The following is a 25717-nucleotide window of genomic DNA, read 5'->3' as shown; positions in this document are numbered from 1 at the left end:
ACATATTACATTAGCAATATATGTATAGTATATATGTATGTATATTACATATATCTAAGTTTGCATTACATATTTAGACTATGTATATATGATATACATAGTATACTAATTTTTATACCAAGATTTTAATAGCTATAGCAGGACAGACAGATAACAACAGACAACAGCAATGTCATACTTTGAGATTTATATATATATATATAAATAATATTTCTATAATATATATATCTGTTATATTATATAGATATATATAACATAATTATAATATATATATAAATCATCAATTTTTCACTATATGCTGTTACAGACAAGCAATCACTTTGTCATTCCCATTTATTAGTCACATTTATCAATATTTGTGTTTCACATAACTCACGGTTGATGGATCCCAACCACAAAATTCAATCATTTCCACTTCCTGGAACTCCAGACACAACCTGAGGTGGAAATGTCAGTGTTTCCTCTTTTTCTGTCTCCTGAAGTACTTTGCATTCTTCATCTGTCATTTGGGTGTTCCAACACACAGATTGGTAAGAGGTTTCTATAGGATTTACCAAGGAAGCGGGTTGCCACTTGTAGTTTTACCTCCTGTAACTATGTAATCTTTAAACATAAAAAACAATTGAGAACTTTTATAGTTTTCTAGCTTTTTTTTCTTTTTTTTCTTTATTTATTTTTTTTTTCAAGTGTGTGTGCTATTAAATCTGTTGTTTTAAATAATTGTCATTTTTACAACGGAGTTGTTTCCTCTACTAAGCTTTGGACTATATTCAAAAGAAAACAACTCTTTTGTTAACTAGTTCATGTTTGCAAAAGTTCCAGCATTTATCTTTTAGCATTTTTTACGCAATGCTAATAAACTAGACATTTAGCACATTTGTTGACTCTCAGGTTACGCAAACACCTTTAGAGCTATCAGAAAAAAAACTTCTTTATTTTGTCATAGCAAAAACTACTAAAACAATTATTGTTGACACGTTTTTGGCATAATGAATTCCTTTTAATTTGGAATTGCCCTACCTACCAAAACTCATGACTAAAGGTTTTGAAAGATAATTTCTGCTAGCATTAGGCAGTCAAGGTATGATCTGTATAGAAAAATTACTTATAAAAAATATAATAAAATTAAATTATAAGAAAATATTTGTAAGCTTAATATAAATTGACAAGTTTGTTATTTACCATTGTGCATCTGTTGCAAGAATATCTTTAAAGAATCATTTTATGATTTTTTATTGTTTTGCAATAGCAACTCGATATCAATAAATCAAATTTGAAGTGTTTTCTCATCGAATGGTACTATTGTTATTATTTTTGTCCCAAGAGGGTTTGGACTATCATATTTCTAGTCTTCATGATAAAAGTGATGAGTGACTCCATCATGTACCTATACCGACTTACGTGTTTATTGTCTTTTTAATAATAACTAACAAAATAACAATAGCTGCCAGATAACTAGTTTTAATAAGTAACAACACCAAAATGTTGTTTACATTAACACCGTTATAGCTTTTTGATTAAACAAAAGTTTGTTTTTTTATCTAGCTACCTTGATTTGAAACTACTGCATCTGTTTTATATATTAGTTTAAATAAGGAAAACCATAAACTAACTCTGAAATTGAGTTGGGGTAAGTTCTAGTACTACTGGTACTGTGGTTAGATGTTGCTAGTCGTACAACTTGTTGCCTTTATATAGTATCGACTTTTACAAGCGTGAAACAGTTTAATTTGAGACGTCATGAGTCACTGGGAGCTATAACGCAGTTTTTTTCCTGTTGCAAAGTGCCAAAAGGCTACTTCTAAACAAAGACTTTATAGTACTCATGGCATCCTAAGTGTAAAGTGAACTCAAAAATTTTCAATTATAGCATACCTGGTGCGATGATATATTTTGGTCTTACTGCTTTCACCTGCGGACGAAAGATACGAATGCTGCCATAAATAATTAAGGCAACTCCGATCCAGCAGAATTTAAAGTGTGTTGCTTTCATTTTGACATATGATCTGTTAAAATAATACGGTGGTAAATATTAAAATAGGAAAAATGGATTTGGAGTAATAAATGATGTCTTTGGTATAATATATTTTTGACAATCAGGACACTAATTAGATGCACAAGCCCGAGAATTAAAATAAATGGAATTTTAGCATAATTGAGTATATATACTGTATATACTCATATTAGCTTAAAATAACCCTAAAATGGCTGCAAGAGACTGACACGATCACCTATTGACAAATGCGGTATGACAGTATCACAAATACAGCTGGCCACTTATTGACATATATATATATATATATATATATAGATACATATATATATAGATACATATATATATATAGATACATATATATATATATATATATATATATGTATACATATATATATGTATACATATATATATGTATACATATATATATGTATACATATATATATACATATATATATATATATATATATATATATATATATATATATATATATATATATATATATATGCACATGTATGTGTGTGGTTATATATATATAACCGCACACACATACCCACATACATACACAAACATGCATACATACACACATACATACACACACACACACACACACACACACACACACACATACATACATACACACACACATACATACATACACACATACATACACACATACATATGCACATACATGCACACATACATACACACATACATACACACATACACACATACATACACACATACATGCACGCATACATACACACTTACACGCATACATACACACATACATACATACACGCATACATACACCCATACATACACACTTACACGCATACATACATACATTTGACTTCGACAGCAAACAGACATTCAGCTCTATAAATATTCTAAACTCTTTCAAGCAGCCAGTATGTTCAGTTCAAAAAAAGTAATAGTAAACTAGTATTTAAAATGTGTCTTTACGTCAGCGTTGAAACAGTCATCGTTTCAGTTTCAGCACTGATACAATCTCTCCTCTCTTTTTCTCTAAGCTATAAATATTACAGCTTTGCAGCCTTTGACTGCCCTAAAGAATACATTAAGTTTTAACACCACGGAACCTGTAAAAAAGCTAACAAATAGGACAAAAATAAAATTATTGTGCTTACTCATTGCTAAAAGTGCAATAGTGGCATGATTATTTTAAGCCCTAACACATACCCTTGCTGTAGGCGCCCTGTTTAGCTTAAGTAAAGCTATGCTGTAGTAGTAACACTGTAACCTAGGCATTGCTACCGGTAATACGGTAATACGTAAATACATACATTTCATTACATAACTTTGTTCTCCAGCCGTCTCTTACACTCTTTGTACGTAGCTAGTGATTTCATTTGCCCCTTTGTACTAGAATCTCAAATGCCTACTAAAGAGTAGTTTTGAATGAAGTGTATAAGAAACGAAAGAGTGTCAATAGACCTAGTCAGTACTCAGATCTACAAGTAAATCTGTGTCTTACAATATCTGTAAGTCTTTGGGCCTATGGAGAAATTGGCATATTGCATGTTTAAGTATTTTTAAAGTTTATAATTGACTTTTCAAATAAAAAAATGAATCTATTAGCTTAATGTTTGTATTTCTATTAGCTAGGTTTGTTGTCGGTTTATTTATTGCATTTATTACGCATACATGCAAGTGAAAAATTGGGATGTCAAAAACTGAAATTTTTGATACCAAAGTTCTACCAAATTTATCGGTTTCAGTATAGCCTACAAACCAATAAACATTTTATATTTTTTAAATCTATCAAACATAAAAAATACAGCTTTATTGAAACTTAAATAAACAAGGTACTTTTTTGTGTTTATCGCAAAGATTCAGTCATTGACAATTTATTGTTCACTGTATTTAATATTTGAAAATAAAAAATATTTGTTTACACCGAACTTTATTACATTTAATTGTACTTTTATGTAGAGATTATTCTCTTTGGTCAAAACTGAATTGGAGCTTTGCAGTATTATAGCAAATGCGCTTTATTAGTAATTAAACTCTGTTTTCTGTAATTCCTAAGCCTGTTATCTTTTTTCTTGTTAAATCTTAATATAACTATCTTTCATAATGTCTTCATCAAAAGAAAGCTTTATTACACACACTGATTTTATAGACTCCATAATGACTTTAATGTTTATATCGAGTGTACTCTGTTGTATTATGGGATTTGTTATGCTCAGGCTATATTGGTGTCTGAGCTTAAAGCAGTACAGGTGGTCTTGGCTCACAAGCAGTACAGGTAGTCTTGGTAATTACGGTGAGTGAATAAAGCTAGTGGATAAAGCTGGTGGGTAAAGCTAGTATATTGGGCGGTATTAGGCAGTATTGGGAGTATATAAGGGCGTGGAACAAAAAATGGATTCTCTTCTTTTCTTTCCTTGCATCAGTTCATGTAAGTTTTGGTTGTTTGTGTTGCGTTGTGTTGCAACATCACAACAGACTGCAACATTTGTGCTCTGTCTGTTGCTTTTTTTAAATTTGCAAACATTCTGTAAAGCAATGGGTAATAAGTCAAAAAAGAGGAAAAATCATCTTCTGACACTAATAAAGAAGGGCAGATAGACAAACTTGACAGTCAGACTTCTAAAGAAGAAACAAGTAGAGTAATTAAATCTAATCAGCTGTCATACATCTTGTCCAGGATGAAGTCACTTTTAAGCGGTAGGTGGTATTCACATAAGGTGGAATTTGTGTCAAAGGAGGTTTACGTTGTAGGAGCCTCTACTGTATAAACATTAGATAGCTTTGCTACGGTAAAGATCGTACTGGAGAAACTTTATGTCTTGGTGAGACAACTTTCTGTAAATTTTAATTTGATCTTGTAAATTTAGTAACGTTATATGTGTAATCGGATCATCATAAGTTTTAAAACAAATTGTTCTCAAAACTGTCTACTTGAAATACAAGTATCCCTTGTAGCCATTACACAATATCAGACAAGGAAAAATTTGAGACGGCTTAGTTGATCTATCATTTCATTAGAAGTCTTAAAGTTTGTGTTTCGTAATGTCGACTTATTTTAGCTGGCTAAGCTCATCAGAAACCATGCAGGGCATTCTTGGCTGTACTATTTTAAAAAAGGTTACTTATGATTTGCTTAGAAAACCGCACAACCCTTTTTGTATGAATCAGTGTCAACAACGCGTCTGCGTTGAACTATTTCGCTTCTCGATTTACATATATTCTTCAACATACATCCTTTTATTAAATTCATTCTTGACTCTGTTGAGAAACCATAAATCGCTCATAGCAATTACATGTATAACTTGCGTCTGCCGTAGTCTGTAAGCCATTTGACTACTAACCAGGATCAGTATGACAGTTTCAGCTGCCAAACGTTGACTGATTCTAGCCAGAGACCAGTTGAAAAACTCTACCTTTGCTGTGTGTATATTCAACAACTTTTCTGTTGAAGCAAGCAAACCAGAACAATGTTTTACAACATTCGTAAATTCACTCGAGTTTGGGAAGTCTGAAATCAAACTGCCAGCTGAAAGGCCCATGGGAACTTGTATATTTAAAACCATATTTGAAAGCATGAGACACAGTTCAAACCTTTGCAATGCATGATATATACCATAAAACCTCGAATTGAATGCCGTTTCTATTTGAACACCATTTCTATTGGACCACCACTATGAGAAAAGGGTTGAAAAATAGATCGTCATCCTTTAATTCAACGGCAACTCCATTTGACCACCGGTTTGACGGTTTTTTTGATTTTTACGAAACTATAATAGCAAGTGATTAGTAGAAAAGTGTCTATAAAATTGTATTAATAATGAATAGTCTAAGTTAATAACAATTAATTCTCTCATTGTCCACGTCTGAAGCTTTCTTTGTTAATACTTTGAAAGAAACAACATAAAAATAACTAGAAATTTCCCTGTCATACAGCCCACGACCAAAGTGATATTGGAAAAAAGAAAGGGTACTGATGGTTGAGAAGTGCAATATTAGCAGTCAAATGGCACTGCAGTGTAAAGGGAAAACTGCAATGGTAGCTGTAATGTACTGGGTGTGGGTGTTATTATATACAACTAACAATAATAATGAAATAAAAGATTAAATGTTTATATCTCTCCCCCTGCAATAGGAGAAATGCAATATTGGCCAATATTAGAAGTAAAATGCACTGATATTATTAGAATAACCGATATTATTAATATAGTAATAATATAAAACCAATACACAATTTTGTTTACATTTCAAAGCATCATAGCTAACAATATCAAGAAGTGATATGTATATAGATTTTAAAAAATCTATTTAAAAAAGTGTTTTGTCATGACAAACAGCAATATTGAAAGGAAAAGATTATATGTTTATATCTTTCCCCCTGCAATAGAAGAAATATTAGAAGTAAAATGCACTGATATTATTAGAAATATCATAACCAATATTATTCTGAAATATTCTGAAATATTATAACCAATATTATTAATATAGTAATACAGTAATAATAAAAAACCAATGAACAATTTTGTTTACATTTACAAACGTCATATCTAACAATATCAAGAAGTATCAAAAAGAATATCCACACTTAGTAATAGTAATACAGTAATAATAGAAAACCAATGCACAATTTTGTTTACATTTCAAAACGTCATAGCTAACAATATCAAGAAGTATCAAGAAGAATATTCAAACTTACAATTAAATATCGTAATCTCATAAGTGTGGCAGCCCTACATACAAACTTAGTTAAGTGTTACCAACTTTGTAAATGGCTCACCATCTTGCAACAATTTACTCTGCACATAGAAAGGCGTGTACATACATGTTTATCCAAGGTTTTCTTAGAAAATTCCTTAGGATTACATAAGCAAAAATGCTCTTGTATTAGACTTCCGCCATATTTAGCCACGCCTCACTCTATAATGTTTATTTGGAAATCTTTCATCTAGCATAGCGTGAACTTTTCTAATAGTGTCATTTGTTCGTATCTGCAGCTCCTGTTCATTGCCATATATAACCTCCTACAAATTTATTGAACATTACAGGGAAATAACACAGATAAAATCACTACCATGTCTCAATAATCTGACAGTTCAAATAATAATAGTAATACTAATATGTATTACTGTATGTAAAAAATCTATTAAAATAATAATAATTTTATTACATTACATATATATTATAGTGCTATCTTGTCATATTATTTGTACATTTATAGAGACATCTTAGTATATATATATGTCTGCATTCTGGCTATAGCTATTAGAATTTTGATATTGAAATTCAGCATTCTTATGGATTTGAACTCACGGCGAATGCATTGACATGTTTCTTATCCGGACGCTCTACCACTGAGCTAGAACGGCATAGAAATCACATATGTTTTCAGATGCCGGATACACCATGCGCGTGCTAATTACTTTAGCCTTGCATTCGCGAGTTGCGATGCTCCTGTTCAAAAACATTTCGGAACCTAATTATATGCAATTGCAAAACTTCTTTGTCTTTTTTTGTTAAAACTAATAATTTATCTCGAACTCAAAATTTGGCGGTTTTGCACTGATTATATGTGTTACCAAAATATATATGTTGCAGTGACATTTCATAGTTTACATACTTGCTATTTATTTTACATCTACATTTAGTTCGCTACTAATTTACTCCAGCTGCTCAGAAAACTTTTTCCCAGCTTCATTATGTTCTTTGGATTCTGATTTGATACCTTGCATTCCACAATCAATAAATACAAACAAAGGTTTCGTTCGTTTAAAAAAATATTTTTTCATTATTTTTTGTTAGTTCAATGTGCACAAATTTTTGAGTGCCAGCAGTGAAACAAACTGAAATCATATCATTGTATACCAAATAACTTTTGATTGTAACCGTAGCTAAATAGGCTATATTTACTCTCTAATGAGTTCATGTTTACGTTTAAACACTATTGCATTTTTATTTTTCTTTCTGATTTTTTTCAACGAAACACTTCTTTCAAGTAAGGAAGTTTTAAATTTACAGTTGTCTAAAAACTTTTACAGTTGTTTTATTTATTTTTAATTTTTTTGACCTGCACAAAACCTTTTCCTTATGATGTAAAGTTTGAAAGTTGCAGTTGTTTGACAAAGTTTAAAAACCTTTACAGTTGTTTCTATTTTCTCTCTTAATTTATTTCAATTACACAAAACACTTCTCTCCATGATATTTAGTTTGAAAGTTAGAATGGTAAAGTTGTTATGCATTAAATACAAATAAATTTTATGTCCGAAGACTTTTTTTGTTACTCAAACAACGCCGGGTAGCACAGCTAGTTGCATATATATTAGAGCACGATCTTATCATATCACATATCTTATAGGGATATCTTATCATATTGCATATATAAATACATGCACAAACATACATACACACACACACGCGCACACGCACACAAACGCACGCACGCACACCCATGCGCACACATGCACATACACGCACACACATGCATGCACACACGCACACTCACACGCATACACACGCATACACACGCACACACGCACGCACACACACAAATACCTATATAGTATAGTGCTAATTTGTCATGTTACATATTGCTATGGACTTGCTATGCTCAGCCATCCTAATAGTAAAATGCATCGAACTATCCAGGAGTCGGCCTAGTAATACACAAGTTAGCTTTCACGGAAAGCCAATGAACTAACACACATCTTCATATTTAAGGAGCCGTAAGCCAGTGTTCAACAGGAGGAAGAAGGTGGAACAAGAGAAGATAACCTTGTGAGAAAAAGAACAAAGAGCGCATAGGAAGGAATATGAACTACCAGCTGCAAAGCCAAGAACTGCAAGACTGAGAACTACGTTCATAATCATCATTGAGAACAGCGTGGTAATATCAATTTACCTCTGTGCAGCTTTGTGTATAGATACAGATCTTGACAATCTTGCACTTTCAAGGGCAACTGCTTGAGTATGTATTATTTATAAACCCATTTCTGCATTACGCTCGATTGTATTCAGTTGTACTTTAATGTTTTGGTCTTTTCATGCTTATAGAGCTTGAATAATAAACAGCTATACTTGGTCAACAATCACCTCCCTTACAACATTTACAGTTTAACCAGGCGTTAATAACCAGAGGGAGCTTCTGTAGCCTTAGTTCTTGAGATATTTACCTTGTATTCATCCACTTCACTTTTTTGTCTCTTCAAGGTTGGATTGAGTGTATTTTGCATGATGCAGCAGTGTCTTCTGTAAAATATTTTATAAAATACATTCAGCACTGGAATATAAAATTTTCATTGACAGCAAAAAATTTTACAGTTTGCCAGAATTCTAACTATTTTTACAATAATTTTACATTACACTTATCTTTCAGATGCTGATTCATGCTCCGCAGAAAATTTGTAACTTGGCTCAAATATTGAACTATGAAAAAATATTTGTTACAGTGCAATGCTGCATCATAGAGTAACACAGTATATTTTCCAAGCAGTCATATTTATACGCTTTTTATAAAATTTAAACAAACCTGAAGTTGACACCATTAAATCTATAACCAAAGAATTGTTGCATTTCTTCAATTTCTTTGCTGGTTTGACTCTTCACAGAGGTATAGATGAGCACATGAACTGGCTTTGGGTATTCTTGCAGCCAGTATTGAGCATGTCGTAGCCATTTCACCCTCATCTTCTCAAGAAAAGCTTTTAAACCTGAAAGATTGTGCATTAAAAAATTTAATCAAATTTCATTCAAATCATAATTTGAAAAGCTAATAGAATAATTTCAAAACCATGTAATAGAGATAAGGTTGACAGTGTAAAAGCGTTTAAAAAGCGAAAATGTTTTTATTTGTTTTATGTCAAGATAAAATAGCGACTCTAGACTTATTGCTCAGAGCTCACATGTCTTTCGCGATAAAAGATAAGCAAACATTGACCAGCCTATATTCTCACTTACTAACATACAAGTTACCTGATGAACTTAACAATTTATGCAATCTATTCTAAATCTTTACAATTTGATATAACTACAAGTAATCATTGTATACAGAATACTCTGAACTTGCATTTCTACTAATAATATTATCACATGTTTACAGACTATCATGATTCTAAACAAATCTTCACTACTAATAAGGAAGTTATAACAGCCATTAGTTTGTCAAGGGAGATAAATCCTATTACCAATAAGAGTTGGCAATGCGTGTTCATCTATATATATATATGTATTTCTCAATGTTTCTCAATGTTTTTCGTATGTGTATTCGTATCTGTAGTAGTTGTGTGCGTCCAGCTGCAGCTATTAGTATGTGCACGCTACTTATTTTAGCATTGCGCCCACGCGCTATGATGTCCCTGTTAAAAAATATTTTGTGATCCAAGTATATGCACACGATGCTTCTTCGTTTGTTTTCGTTAGGGCTAATTTGCTCCGCCTATGGTATCAACAATAATTTATCTTTAACTTAATGTTCAGCGATTTGTATACTGATTATAAACGTTGTTAAAAATATACGTTGCTCGCCATGGCAAGTTCAGAATTATTCGTTATAGTAAAAACCAATCGCAAACAGATAAATAATAAAATTTTAGTTAATAGTTGGAGGTTAAATAAAATATGTACTAAAACCTCCTTAAAGCACATCAATTATATCAGTACTGTTTCAGCTCATTCAAGTTCTGTAATATCTTGGCCTTCAAATGAGCCATTGTTTGACATGGTGAGACAGACATTGGTTGGTGCTTATAGGATTTCCCAGAGCTTTACCGCAGAAATCTTCAATGGTATAGGATTGAAAATTGTGACGTCACAGTTTTCATATTCGGTGTTGTGTGCTCTTAATGCTTATTTTATTGCTTACCGCTTATATTTATCAATTGCGATAATGACGCTGGTGGCAGGCGAAGGTAGGACAACTCCAGAGAACCAATGAAGATGACAAAGGAATCAGTGTCATTAGCTTTCCATGTACAGATTATTCCTATGATAAATAACTCAGATTCCAAGCACCATACTATGTTTTCCAGATGATATTATGCACTCGCCCTCTCTTTTTGTCGTGATGTTGAGGGTGCGATTGAGGTTAATTAATTTCAAGCATTGCATGATCTCGCAATTTATATATAGTCCTAGGGCCACTCCACTGCAGGTCACAATTTAATTGATGTGATTTCATTATCTTTACCAACAACAGAATATTTATTGAGGCATAATCATATTTGGAAAGCGATACAAGTTCTATAAAACAATGTGATAATAATTACTATAAATGTTTAAAATGAACGAAAGGATGAAAAAACCAAACTCTAAAAACCACCCGAAATCTATTAACCCAGAACATGGGTTTGTATTGGTCGGGTGTTAGCGCGATCCCCAGTCATTGTTGATTATCTAGAATCCTAAATTATTATTAGCGCTCTCTGGGTTTAAAAGCACCGATTGTCACAAAAAAGGGCAGCCCCAATGGCAGCGAAAGGGATCGATGACCTCAGGTTAAATGCTAATCATGACATCACATTTTGAGTACCGGAACCAAATTTTTTTTATTGCAGGACATACTTTTGACACCCTGTTTTTTATAGTTTCATTATTCGTGTATATATATTCATTTCATTTGTGTATTGAATATAGGCTCATTCAAAAGCCAAGACTTTGAAGTACTGAAATGTATAGTAAAAGTACTGATATAATTGATGTGCATTAAAGAATGTGCTAAGTAAGCTAAATTTATTTACATGTAAGTTAGTTCCAGTGCTTATGTTACATGTATGCCTCAAAGGTAAGAACTCTCCAAGTAGTACATTGTTATGTTATATTATCTTGCAGATCATAACCACAAAATCCACTAAAGTCATTGTAGGTACTTATGGTTACTAAGGTTAGCATAATGTTTTGTTACTATTTTTTATGATTTTGATTATTTTTACCAGGGGGTGATTGCATTAGATAATTACTATGGGTTTTTATACCACTCTATGTACGTCTATAGCCTACGACATTGAAAATTGGCAATATTTGGTAATTGCCAATTTTTGCTTGCCAACACTGAAACGAACTAAGATCATATAGTTGTAAATCAAATAATTTTCCATTGTAATTGTTGCAAAACAGACTATATTTAACCATTACTTGCTAATGATTTCACATTTTCATTTAAAAACCATTACATTTTTATTTTTTCTCCAAATTTATTTCAACGAAGCACTGCTTTCAAGTTATGAAGTTGTAAAATTAAAGTTGTTTGACAATGTTTAAAAACCTTTACATTTGTTTTCATTTTCTTTCAGAATTTATTTTAACTGCACAAAACACTTATCTTCTTATATGTACTTTGAAAGTTAAAATGGTGAATGCTATTATATGTTAAATACAAGTAAATTTTCGGTCCAAAGACTTTTTTATTACTGGGCAACGCTGGGTTGCACAGCCAGTATATATATATAATAGCTGTGCTACCCGGCGTTGCCTGGGTTTGCTGACCGGCGTTGTCTAGGAAAAAAATACTTTACCGAATTATATCTTCGAATTTACCCAAGTTTTTCTCATCTTGGAATGGATTAAAATCTGCATAATTTTATTTTAAGGGGAAAAATTGTTTCGGATCATGAAAAACTCGGTTAGCAACGCTAGAACAGTTCCGCTAGAATATGTTCCCCTGTACGTTATTAGAAGCTATACATGTATGTTGCTGAAAGCTATTAACTTTTTAAAATTTACTGTGGTTTGAAAACCTTTTCCTTGTGATATGAAGTTTAAAAGTTACAGTTGTTTGAAAAACTTTGAAAACTTTTACAGTTGTTTTTATTTTGTTAAATGTTATTCATTTTGTTAATTATCGTTTATTTTAATAGCGATATAGTATAGTAACAAGCGCTATTTCCTTTTCTCAACAGCCGAATGTTTCGTTCGTTAAATGTGTTTCAAAAAATTTCCTATCAGTGCTTGCTTTGTGTATTAGCTTATACATCTTTCCTTCTAAACCTAACCAATTAGTAATTCGTAACTATTTTCACATTTTACAACAAACATTTGTAAGATTAATGTAAGATTATCTGTAAGATTTATTATTAGTATCAATTATTCCTCACTCTCTTATATTTACATACATTTACATACTTTGAGAAATATAGATGTAGGTAGATTTACATTCTCTTATTACATTTATAAACTTTGTATAACTTTTGAAGTTTATAATATGTTTTTAAAGTTGGTTACGTTATCATTTTTATTGCAACTTGCATTTTTTAAACATAATTTGAGTATAATATCTGTTTGAAGTTTAACCATTATTCATTTTCTTATCACTGTTATTATTATTTAGTTTCTAACCTTTATTATTAGCAGGGGCCTATTATTCTTTCATTCAACCATTTTTGGCAGACATTGTTTTAATAAAATTTCAACCCCAAAATACTACCATATTCTGTCATATTTTTAATAATCTGTTAAATACATGTATTCTCAGAAGTTACACCTTGTCTAATACCTCCAAAGAGGAGAACCTGTTCTGCACAAAATCATTTCTTCCTGATATAAAGTTTGAAAGTTACAGTTGCTTGACAAAGTTTGAAAATTTTACAGTTGCTTTTATTTTCTCTCCTAATTTATTTCAATTACAGAAAACACTTCTCTCATGATATGTAGTTTGAAAGTTAGAATGGTAAATGTTGTTATATATGTTAAGTACAAATCAATATTTTATATTTAAATCTAAATGTGAAATCATTAGCAAGTAATGACTTAATATAGTCTAATTCACAGCGATTACAATAAAAAATTATTTGGTATTTAATTATATGATTTCAGTTCATTTCAGTGTTGGCATGCAAAAATTGGCATACCAACTTTCGCATGCCAGTGTTGGCATGCAAAAACATTGTGGGCTATAGACGTACATAGAGTGGTATAGAAACCCATAGAAACCCATTATCGAAACCCATTATCTAATGCAATCACCTCCTGGTAAAAATCATAATCATTAAAAAATAGTAAGAAAACAATATATTAACTTTAGTAACTAGTTACCTACAATAACTTTAGTGCAGTTCATGGTTATGATCTGCAAGAAAATGTAACATTACAGTGTACTATGGCTAACTACACGCAGAGTTCTTACCTTCAAGACAGATGTATAACATAAACGCTGAAACTAACTTAAACGAATTTAGTTAACTAAATGCATACTTGAAGGAAGTTTTAGTCTGTATTTTAGTAAACTTCAAACTTTTAACAGAAATTTCACGAATCGTTTTAATTATAACGAATATTGGATATATTTGATATCGGATACGGATAACTCCCCATGGCAAGTTCAGCGACGTATATCTTTTAATAAGATATATAATCAGTACACAAATCGCTAAATTTTAAGTTCGTAAATGATTTTTTGTCGATATTGTGGGACAGAATAAATTAGCTTTAACGAAAAAAAGACGAAGAAACATCGTGTTGCATACACTTTAGTCCCAAAATATTTTTTACCCAACATTTTTGGAGTTTCTAAAAACAGGGACATCGTAAAGCGTGGGCACAATGCTAAAATAATAGCCATAGCTGAACAATCCAAACAGCGAATAAACGAATACACATACAACAACAAAAATGCAAAACAATTTATAACAAACACTAAAAGCAATTCAAAATTGGAAGCTGTTTTCACTTCAGTGTTGCACTATAGAGCTATGGCAGCAGAGCAAGCCTTAAAAATGAACTTACACAAAAGCTTAGTTGATTCTATCAGAGAAAGTGTGAGTAATTTTTCATCATGTGCAATTTTTTTTGATGACTGCCAGGATGTTTCAAAATTACGATCGACAAAACTTGATCATGATTACAGTATTTGGAAGAAAAGTACATGTGAAAGGATGTCACTAGTTGCTATCGTTGCTATGGTTGATATCGGCTATTGTTATTGTATTGTGTTGAAGTAGAAGTGTTACAAGTCTTTATTTTGTCTGTATATATGCAATTATAGATATCATAATCTTCAAACTTGAACAGTTTTGAACAGAAAATAGTTATCAAATTTTTCTTGTATTCCAACACTAAATTTTAGTCATTGCCAACTCGGTACAAGCATGTAGTTGGCAATAAAACATGTCAGCAAATTGAAAAAATATCATGCGGATATGAATTGCAAAAAGCATTATAACAAAAGGTAAAAAAAAGTAACTTAAAATTGGAAGCTTTTTTCACTTCAGTGTTGCACTATAGAGCTATGGCAGCAGAGCAAGCCTTAAAAATGAACTTACACAAAAGTTTAGTCGATTCTGTCAGAAAGTATGGGTACTTCTTTTATCATTAGCAATTGTTTTTGATGTTTGAGGTGATCGGATCGCCAGAATGTTTCAAGATTAAAATTGATAGAACTTCATCATGATTAAAATACTTGAAAGGAAAATATACATGTGAACTGATGTCACTAGTGGTTATCGTTGTTATGGTTGATATCGGCTAGTGAGTTCAAGTTGAAGTGTTACACGTCTCTATTCTGTCAGTATATATGCAATTATAGACACCATAATCACACTTTGCTTGATCTAAGCCGTTTAATCATGATTAACTTTTATCGATTTTAATACTGAAACATCCCTTGAATAAGATCATTTCAAATATCAAAAACAATCGCAAATAATAAAAAATAGCGATACATATTCTCTGATAAAATTTACTAATTTTGGGTAAGTTTATCTTTAAGTGAGCAGCAGGCCTGTATTCCCTGGTTGCAAGTTGGAGCTGCAAATGTTAGGCAACTAGTTATGAGCACTTGTGGTTTGGGGGCGGTGTAAGTCCCCAACGGGGTTCGGGGCAGCGCCCCGGAGCTCTAGACCTTTTAAAGGTTGGCTTGCAACAAAATTCCCATTACAGTTATTTGGTATCAAAAGATTCACCATGTCTTACTCTGTTGTGTTGTAAGTGCCAAATATGTGGAAATGCTATAACAAGCTCTTAAAAGCTCAAAAACGAAAAGACGCCGTAGATTGGAATCTCTTTATTTCGATGACGCAGCCATGAAATTTGGTTATTGTCTTGTCACGTATGCTTTCACGTGAATTGAAAGGCCAATAAAAAGCTCAATATAAAGCTTATCGTAGCACTAGTTCATGACAAACACTTTGGGTTTTACCAAAGATCCGTATCAAATATAGATGCTTGCTACTTTAAAGTTTTGTTTCGGCCTGGTCTAATCAGCAAGTCGTAATCTGGTCGTGTGACCTAATACTTCGCAAATAGTTTTTGCAGCAATTTTTGATTATCACAGGTGACCAACAGGCTCGTCATGATTATCAGACAATGATATGTACTCCTTTGAGGTAAGATTAAAAAATTAAATGGTTTTTTACGGTAAGTTATAAGATATCACTTCTAAAAGTGACAGCATTACAATGACGATAAAACAGACGCGTAAGAACAATAGACATGGTTTTGTTGAATGCGTAAAGTATATTTGTGAAAATATTTTGACGAATAAAGTTGCATCTCTCACAACTACGTCCCATTTGAGCCGTTTTGGAAAGAGAATCCAAACTACGGCTGTCTCAATTGGCTGCGATTAACTGTTCGGTTTTGAGTTTTTAAGAGCTTGTAATCACATTTCCACATATTTGGCACCTACAACACAACAGAGTAAGACATGGTAAATCTTTTGATACCAAATAACTGTAATGTGAATTTTGTTGCAAGTCAACCTTTGAGCATCAACAAACCTCAAAGTGTGCCTAAATGCAATCAACTATAAGCATCAAAATCTACATAAATATATTCTTTATGGTTCATAGTAGGCAAAACTTTTTCTTTATTCAACGAAAAATATAAAACTCGTGATACTACAGATTCCTGTAAAGGTCATTGACAGAACAAGAGCTATCACTTCTTTATTGCAATAGCTCTAGTTCTGTCAATGTGTCCATGACAGAAATCTTTCACAACTGATTCTGTATCTGTTTCAACATCTTTCTATATGTGTAATATTAGAAGGTTATTTAACGGAGCCTGCTCCATAGTGTTCCTTGTCAATGTATTGGTTCCCTTCAATACAGAAAAGGATCTCTCACTCACTGCATTAGTGGCAGGGAAAATCAATATTAGATTAGTGAGCCTGAAAATTAGTGAAAGGGCAAATTTGGGAGTCTTCTTTTCACTCCCACTATAAGCAATAAAGTTCAGTTTGGACGTCTTAACAAAGACTCACTCACTCATTTGGCGAGATCACCACGGAGACAATATAGAACGCTAGTAGCTAATAGATTAGTTGGCGGAATTTCCAACCGTTCTTGGAATTTCCAATAGTTCTTGGAATTTCCAAATTGGAAATTCCAAGTGGATGAGCTTAGATCGCAATTCTTAGTACATAGCCGCCGAAAATTACTAAAATTACTAAAAGCCGCCCTAGGGAATACGGACCTGTGTATTGGATCCTGCGACCAACACGTAGAGGCGACCTGGGTCGGCTTACTCTACCGGTCTGCATTCACTCTCCACAGGGGCCGTGTAAGTGTTGCCTGTTGACCAACACGCGGAGGCGACTAGGTCGGCTTACACCACCGGTCTACTACAACCACCTTATACGGGGAATTGCCCCCTGAGTGATATTATGCTCGTTCGACAAGGTCGACCTGAGGTCGACCGGGGTCAACAGTGTTTCTATACTCTACTCCCAAAGCACAGTCCGTAGACTGAGGCTTGGAGTAAATAAGTGCTCAGTGTGATTTTGTTATTGCGCAAGGTAACAGAAGAGTGTGGGTCCAAATGCAAAGCATGTATTGAACAACTTCTTAGGCCGAAACACGGCCTTAAATATAACCAGATATGCAAATGAGGTGGCTAGGGCCAACCTCCTCTAGGGGTGTGACTATATAAAATAACACAAGAGGACACAACTCTAATGATAATAACCAAAAAGGAGATGGTACTGCATATTTCCATCACACACGCCGCCCCTATAGACGACTACCGGCTATATATAAAAATCACAAGAAAAGAAAAAAAATACAAGAATATAGGGACACACCAACTAGCTACAACAAAACAAACAAAGAAAAGGGAGTATAATAATATGAGAGATCGCAATTACTAAATACCAAGGGAAATACTGATAAATCAGGTCGACCGTGTCATCTAGGAGGTCGACATGCGATTTGCCAGGTCCTCCAGGCGACGAGCCGCCCGTCGGAGGTTGGAGGCCTCCTCTCGCAAAGCGTCCACTGTGACCCGGGGTCGTACGTCCCCCAGCCGGCTCTGGATGCTGCCTATTGTCGTCAATCTTCTAGGAGCTGGGACCGGTCGTTCCAGCTTGGGCGGACTGTACCACTTCTTCTTCGGGGGAGAGGGGAGAGGTGCCTGGGGTCCTCTTCGCGTAGGTGGCTTGGTTTTAATCGGCCCGTAGGGTGTAGGCTTTTCAAAGGCCGGAGGATTATTTAATTGTACCTTTTTGCTCCAGGCCGGGTAGCTATCTCGGTCGACCTCGTATATAGTAACTCCCTTTCCACCGTGCGCCTTCCGTACTTCGGCATCCTTGATCCGAGCCTGATGTTTTGCAATAGTATCTCGAGATGTGGAGTTCCTCCCACATTTGCAGAAGAAGCGTGTAAAATGTTGGGCGATGTGGATTCTGCGCCGTCGAGGGGTAGAGAGTAGTTGTTGGCACAATGGACAGTTAGTACCTTTCTCTCGACATAGTTTCGAGATCGTTTTAGCTGTCTCCGCCGCGATCCATTTGGTCGGTAGTGGGGAGTGTGGAACGTGATTATCTAAAGGATCCGTTTCTGAGTCGTCCAGGGTTTTACCCGGCGCCGGGTGGAGCTCCAGTGGCATGATCTTTACTTCGGGCCACAGGGGTAAAGCTCCGATGATCGGTGCAGCCTTCTTTACGGTTTCCTTAGTGACTTCCATGTTGAGAAAAGATATAGGTGTGTGCGCCTCGAGTTGGTAACAAGTAATGAGCGCGTTCTGTCTGGGACCCAAAATGGCCGCCTTCTGACCTTGAACTCCGAGGGCTTCTCCCGATTGGACGGTGCTAGTGTCGTAATCGGCCAAGTACGCGGGAGGCCTCCTGATTCGTTGGGGCCGTGGTGCATCTCCAGCCCCGGTATCACTAGCCTGGGCTCCCGTATTTTCCGTGGCTCTTTCCTCCTCGGGTATCAACTCGCCGCCAGGGTCGGGGTCAATCATCGAGGTAGGATTGTGTTCCCCTGGGGGAACCAAGGGATCTCCCCTGGGAAATCGAAGTGCTTCTGACCTTCCTGGCGACTGAGGTAGTCGCAACTCCGTTAGTTGGCTAGGCAGGGGCAACTCTGGAATAACTACTTCTGGGTTATCGTTTCCTCGTGCGATTTGCCTTCTGGGTCGGCCCCTCATGTTGGGACGGCGAGCAGGCTCGACCTCAACCGGGGCTCGTCCTTGTTGCACCGGACTGGGGCGACAGAGTCGTAACCTTCCCTCTGCTTGGATAGATCGCTGTCCATACTTCTCTATCTCATAAGTGTGGTTTTCGTGACTCCTTAACACGCGATAGGGCCCCAAGTACTTGGCCGCTAGCTTCGGGTTTTCCCCTCTTCTCCGCCGCTTGCTTAGCAACCACACGAGGTCACCCTCATTGAATAACGGAGGCTCTCTCACGTCAGTTGACACAATTTCTTTTTGCCTATCTCGGAGGAGAGTATGGGCTTGTATCAATCGGTCGTGGACAGTCTGCACATACTCATGTATGCTTGCGAATGATTCTAGTCTATTCCCATACAGCAACTGGTCAGGAAGACGTAGTTCCCGACCCAACATCAAATAGTTGGGTGTTTCTTTAGTGGCGGAGTGTGGTAACCCTCGCAGCGTCCGCATGATTTGTGGCAGTAGTTGGTCCCAATCTTCCTGTCCTCTGCCCAGCAAGAGAGCTCGTAGGGAGTCACCCAACACACGATTGTTTCTCTCAACCACCCCATTCCCTTCGGGGTGGTACGGGGTGGTCCGAGATTTATCGACTCCCCACAAGTCGCATAGCTCCTGGAATAATGAGGACTCGAATTGGCTCCCCTGGTCGGTATGGATGATCTCGGGTAGCCCGAAGTAACTAAATATCCTCTCGTCTAGGATCTGGGCTACCGTTGGGGCTGTAGCGTCGGGGATGGCTAAAGCATCTGACCACCTAGTGAAGTGATCAGTGAGCACCAACACCCAACTATTTCCTCGAGGGGTCGGAGGCAGGGGTCCCACCAAGTCTACGGCTAGGCGTTGCCACGGCCTCCCGGCGTACAGCCGTTGTCTATTCCCGGAGGTCCGCCCCTTTCCTGTTTTGGCCCTCTGGCAAACTTCGCAAGAGAGGACTGCTCTCCGGATATCTCCGGCCATACCCGGCCAATACCAGTCCAATTGGACGCGTTTCAAGGTCTTCTCCACACCGCAGTGTGTTTGCTCGTGGACTTTCCACAGGATTTCCTGTCTCAATGTTTTCGGGCATACCACCACCACCTTTTCTCGCCCATTCTGGGTGAGATGGAGGGTCAACACGCCCGACTCGTCGAGCTGGAGCTGGTGAAACATCCGGGCCAATCGCTGCAGCTCGGGGCTGCCCACTCGTAGCACGGCCTCTTCCACTCCTCTCCGGTTCCTGACGGCCTGGTAAATGACCCCTAGGTCGGTAGCGGCTCTCTGTTGTAGTGCCCGTACTTCATCCAGCGGGGTTTGTACAACCGTCAGTTGTTCTGGACCCTTTTGGACTACACTTTCACCAGTTCCATCAAAAATGTTGGTTTCGCCAGTTACCTTGACGGCTTGTAACTGAGGATCCTGAGGCCTTCTGGGAGGGTGGTCCAACACTCTGGATGTTCCTGCCCCGCCCGGCAGCCGTACTGGGACGGGACTGGTTGGCGTGGGAGTCGGGAGGCCGTGCCCTAAAACAGGTCTGTTGCCAGGTAGTCGAGGCCATTCATCCTCATCCAACTGGCGGGGGTTGGGACTGGATGTTCCGGTGCCTCTTGGCGGCTGTACCGGAACTTGGTCCACTGGCACAGCAGTTTCCCAATTCGTTCCTGGGGTTACTAGAGAGTCGCATACTTGCGACCTCGTTGGCCCTTGATCCCGCCTCTCAATAGCAGCACACTGCCGGCAGTCGACGCACTGTCGTCGACTCAATCCATCGGCGTTCCCATGTTTATCGCCTTTTCGATGGATAATTCGGTACTTGTGCTCGGCCAGACTCTCCAGCCACCGGGCCACCTGGCAAGAGGGTTCCTTCCTCCTGTGCAACCAAACCAAGGAGGCATGGTCGGTTCGGATGGTAAACTCTCTGCCATATAGGTAGGGCCGGAAGTGCCGGACAGCCTGTACCACTGCCAGTAGCTCCCTTCTGGTTACGCAGTAATTGCGTTCGGCGGAGGAGAGGGTCTTGCTATAGTAGGCTATGGGTCGCTCCGTGCCCTGCTGGACCTGGGATAACACAGCCCCAGTCCCTACGTTACTAGCATCGGTATCTAGCACGTAGGGCAAGGAGGGGTCGGGATATGCCAGTACTGGAGCGTGGGTCAGCGACCATTTGAGCCTAAGAAAAGCTTCCTGTTCCTCTTCTCCCCATTTCCAGGGGACCCCTTCGCTGGTCAACAAGGTGAGAGGTTTGGCGATCGAGGCATAGTCCGGCACGTATCTGTGATAGTACCCAGTGGTACCCAAGTATGACCTTAGCTGCGTCACGTCTTGGGGTGCTGCCCATCCACTTATGGCCTGAATCTTCTCAGGGTCGGTAGCCACCCCCGTGTTGCTGACTATGTGGCCCAGGTACTTGACCTGGGTCTGGAACAAGCTGCATTTGGAGGGCTTTAACTTCAGCCCGGCCTGCCTCAATCGCTCCAACACCTCGGCAAGCCTAGTGACATGACTGGAGAAGTCGGCTGACATGACGATGATGTCATCGAGGTACAGCAGCAGGGTTTTCCAGTGTAGCCCTTGGAGGACACGTTCCATCAGCCGCTGGAAGGTAGCTGGGGCGGAGGTCAGTCCAAAGGGAAGCACCTTCCACCTCCACAACCCACTGCGTGTGGCGAACGCCGATCGCTCCTGGGCCTCGGCGGAGAGGGGTACCTGCCAGTATCCGCTCATCATGTCCAAGGTACTGAAGAACCTACTGCCAGACAAGGCGTCCAAGCTCTCATCAATCCGGGGGAGGGGGTAGGCGTCCTGGCGAGTGACACTATTAAGTTTCCTATAGTCTACACACAATCGCCACGCCCCGTCCTTCTTCCTCACCAAGACCACCGGAGAGCTCCAGGCCCCGTGAGCGGGCTCAATCATGCCTTGCTTTTCCAGGGCCGAAACCTGTCGTTCGATCTCGGCTTCCTTCTCGTGTCCTACACGGTACGGGTGTTGACGGATGGGTTGTGCCTCTGGGAGGAGGGGGATCTCGTGTTGTACCAGGGTGGTACGTCCCATGTCTTCACTCCCTTGGCTGAATACATCCGCATAACGGGTCAAAAGGTCTTCCATTCTTCGGTGCTCGGTAGGGGACGAGCAATGTGGCGCCGCCTGTCGGAGCAGGTCCAGCATGTGGAGAGGTACGTTGGAGACAGGAGGGGGAGTTTCTTTGGAAACCTCGGCTTCTCCCTTCGCTGTCCAGGGGGCCCCTATTTCGTCCGGCCCGACCCCAGTGTATTGCCCCACGACCGTTCCTGCCGTCACGCTGACGGGATGGTCGGTGGGGTTCATACAACGGATGGCCACTCTCCCCTTCTCACCGGGTTGGTGTAGGCTGGCGGCCACCATATATCCGTTCTTCGTTCCCTCAATTAACCCGACTGGCTGATAGGAGGAGGACGTGAGACGTCCGGCAACCAGGACCTCGGTTCGAGGGGGAAGCGTTGTGGCTCGCATTATCTGCACGCTGCTTGTCAGAGGTCAACCCTCTCGGTCAGTGCAAGTCAACTTCTGTCCATTTAACACCAGCGTGGGTTGCTGAAAGTTCATCTCGCAGTGGTGGTCGACCAGGAAAGGCATGCCCAGGATGGCATCTTCCTTCAGGGCACACACCACGAGAGACACAGTAACCTGGACACTCCTGACTCTGACCGGAAGAGTGATGAGTCCGTGGAACTGCAGCCGGGTACCATCTGCCATTTGTCCATAGTCCTCCCGGACCTCCAATTTGCTTTTGACATCTTTAGGTAACCGCTCAAAGACATGTCGTCCCAACAAATTAGAGGTACATCCGGTGTCCACGAAGAATTGGACGGGCTGACCTCCGATGCGACCTGGCAAGAAATAGCTGCTATTATGTGGCTTCCATGACTCGTCTCCGTGGGTCCGTTTGGCTTTGCTAGTCCTCTGGGGGCCCTTCTTGGAAGGCCGAGACGGCTTTGGCCAGACGTATGTTTCGTCCTTGGCTTCTGAGAGTGGGAGACCTGCACACTCAGGTAAGGGTTGATACTGGTTATGCAAGGGGACCGGTGGCGAGTAGGGGGGGAGCCTGCCTCGCCTAGTCCGTCGTGGCTGTTGCCACTGTTCTTGCAAGGGTATATTTGATCCACAGTCAGTACTTCCCCCTACTGCTGTGGATGGTAACCGTTTCCCGGCCTCGTGACTTGAGGCTGTAGTCCTTGGGAGGCTTGGGGGCACCGGCGTTGGGTGTGCCCTGCCTGGCCGCAACCCCAACAATTTGGTCCCCTTTTGTCCACTCCTCGTTGTCCCAACAGCTTTCCTTCCCTCAGTCCATCTGCTAACCCCTTTATAGCCATCAGGACGTCGTTCAAGGTGGCTGATGGGGGGTCCGAATGGACGGGGGCGACTGTAGCGGGGGTAACTTCTTCCTCCTCCACCGTCATTATTAGGGGTCGGGCACCAGGTCGAGGAAGAGTGGGCTGGATTTGCAGGAACTCGTTCCCCGCCTGCACTGCTTCCTCCAAGCTCTGTGCCTTCATCGCTAACAAGTGGCGTTGGAGGGGCGTATTTCCCAGTGTCAGAGAAAACGCATCCATGGCCATACTGGACTGGTAGGATTCTGGGAGGTCAGCGTATGCTATTTTCACCAGACGCTCCATCTCTGTGGCATGTTCTTGGAGGCTTGTTTTGGGTTCCCTTTTTAGGTGGAGTCTACTCCTCGCCTCTCTCGGGGAGAGCCCGTACTTCATGCGTAAAGCCGAGAAGATGGAGGCAGGTGAGTCCCCTCGACTGCAACCTCTGGCTCCCTCCTTCAGGGTCTCCCGCAGGTGGAGGAGCGTGGCCTTCTCACTCCACTCATTTGCTTCCGCATTCTCTTTGAACTGGGAGATGAATAGCTCCACATCCTCACTCCCATCGAACTTCGGAGGCTTGAAGCTGGCTCCCCCTCTGGGTATCTGTAAGGCTCTAGTGATAGCCTCTGTCAGTTGACCAATTTGGTCGACCTGCTGTAACTCTGCCTCAGCCAGATCTCTGGTAGCATTCCGTCGGCTGTTTGGCATGGTTACTAGATTCGTCTTATAATTCCTAATTACCGCAGTCTTATCCCACTGCTGCCACCAGTGTATTGGATCCTGCGACCAACACGTAGAGGCGACCTGGGTCGGCTTACTCTACCGGTCTGCATTCACTCTCCACAGGGGCCGTGTAAGTGTTGCCTGTTGACCAACACGCGGAGGCGACTAGGTCGGCTTACACCACCGGTCTACTACAACCACCTTATACGGGGAATTGCCCCCTGAGTGATATTATGCTCGTTCGACAAGGTCGACCTGAGGTCGACCGGGGTCAACAGTGTTTCTATACTCTACTCCCAAAGCACAGTCCGTAGACTGAGGCTTGGAGTAAATAAGTGCTCAGTGTGATTTTGTTATTGCGCAAGGTAACAGAAGAGTGTGGGTCCAAATGCAAAGCATGTATTGAACAACTTCTTAGGCCGAAACACGGCCTTAAATATAACCAGATATGCAAATGAGGTGGCTAGGGCCAACCTCCTCTAGGGGTGTGACTATATAAAATAACACAAGAGGACACAACTCTAATGATAATAACCAAAAAGGAGATGGTACTGCATATTTCCATCACACCTGGTGAGCGGCTGACCCTTTCTGTCATCTTTATTGAAGTTGTGATTATTTTTATGCTCATTACTTACGGTCAACAATTACAGATTGGATGACCTTAAGTGACCTTTAATGAACCAATAGCAAAAGAAAAGCATTATGCGGCACAGGTCTTCATCCAACAGAATTTTATGCTCTTTGCGCTATCTATAAGTGTCTGGCAGAATCTTTACAAATTTTGGCACAGTTAATGGGCTAATTCAACGTTGTAGATTACACAAAGAAATTTTAAATATTTGTGAATATAGTACAGGCATTTAGAATGTAATAAAACATATCAGTAACATGTGCAAGATTAGTGCGCATTCAGCTTACCAAAATTTGTAGTGTTTTTTGGATGAGTGATGAACTTGCTCAGAGAAATACCTTTTGTTGAGTTCTTTATTGATGAATCTCTGCCACCGATAGAGCCGCTCACAGCCTGCCTAGAATAGTAAATCAGAAAATATTAAAATTTAGGCTAGACACCGGTAAACAAGTTTTTGTTGAACAAAATTGGATGTCTATAAATCATAATTCTTTGAATTTTAAAATAATTTGTTAGAAAACAATATAATATAATTTAATCCAACGACTTGAAATTCTATTACATCCATGCTATGTGACGAGCAAATTTTTAAAGTTGATTACATTAGCTTTTAGTTAAATTAATTCATTAAATTAAAATAAATTTAACTTAATTTAAATTAAGTTATCATT

The 25717-nt window shown here is 38.7% G+C and overlaps 1 protein-coding gene across 1 annotated transcript in view; it reads right to left on the bottom strand.

The window, feature by feature from the left end:
- Positions 1–6542: 6542 nt before the first annotated feature.
- Positions 6543–25717, bottom strand: part of LOC137408694 (uncharacterized) — a 33116-nt gene continuing 13941 nt past the window's right edge. The window contains exons 4-7 of the mRNA XM_068095272.1: positions 25334–25443; positions 9511–9691; positions 9155–9230; positions 6543–7009 (exon numbers count right to left, since the gene is read on the bottom strand). Of these exons, the coding sequence (XP_067951373.1) occupies positions 6890–7009; positions 9155–9230; positions 9511–9691; positions 25334–25443 (487 nt within the window). The 3' untranslated portion in view covers positions 6543–6889. The remainder of the gene's footprint in view (positions 7010–9154; positions 9231–9510; positions 9692–25333; positions 25444–25717) is intronic.

This window comes from Watersipora subatra, chromosome 11 (genome assembly GCF_963576615.1).
Source record: "Watersipora subatra chromosome 11, tzWatSuba1.1, whole genome shotgun sequence".
Taxonomy (NCBI): Eukaryota; Metazoa; Bryozoa; class Gymnolaemata; order Cheilostomatida; family Watersiporidae; genus Watersipora; species Watersipora subatra.
The sequence above is the reverse complement of the archived record's forward strand: the minus strand, read 5'-3'. Positions and strand labels throughout refer to the sequence as shown.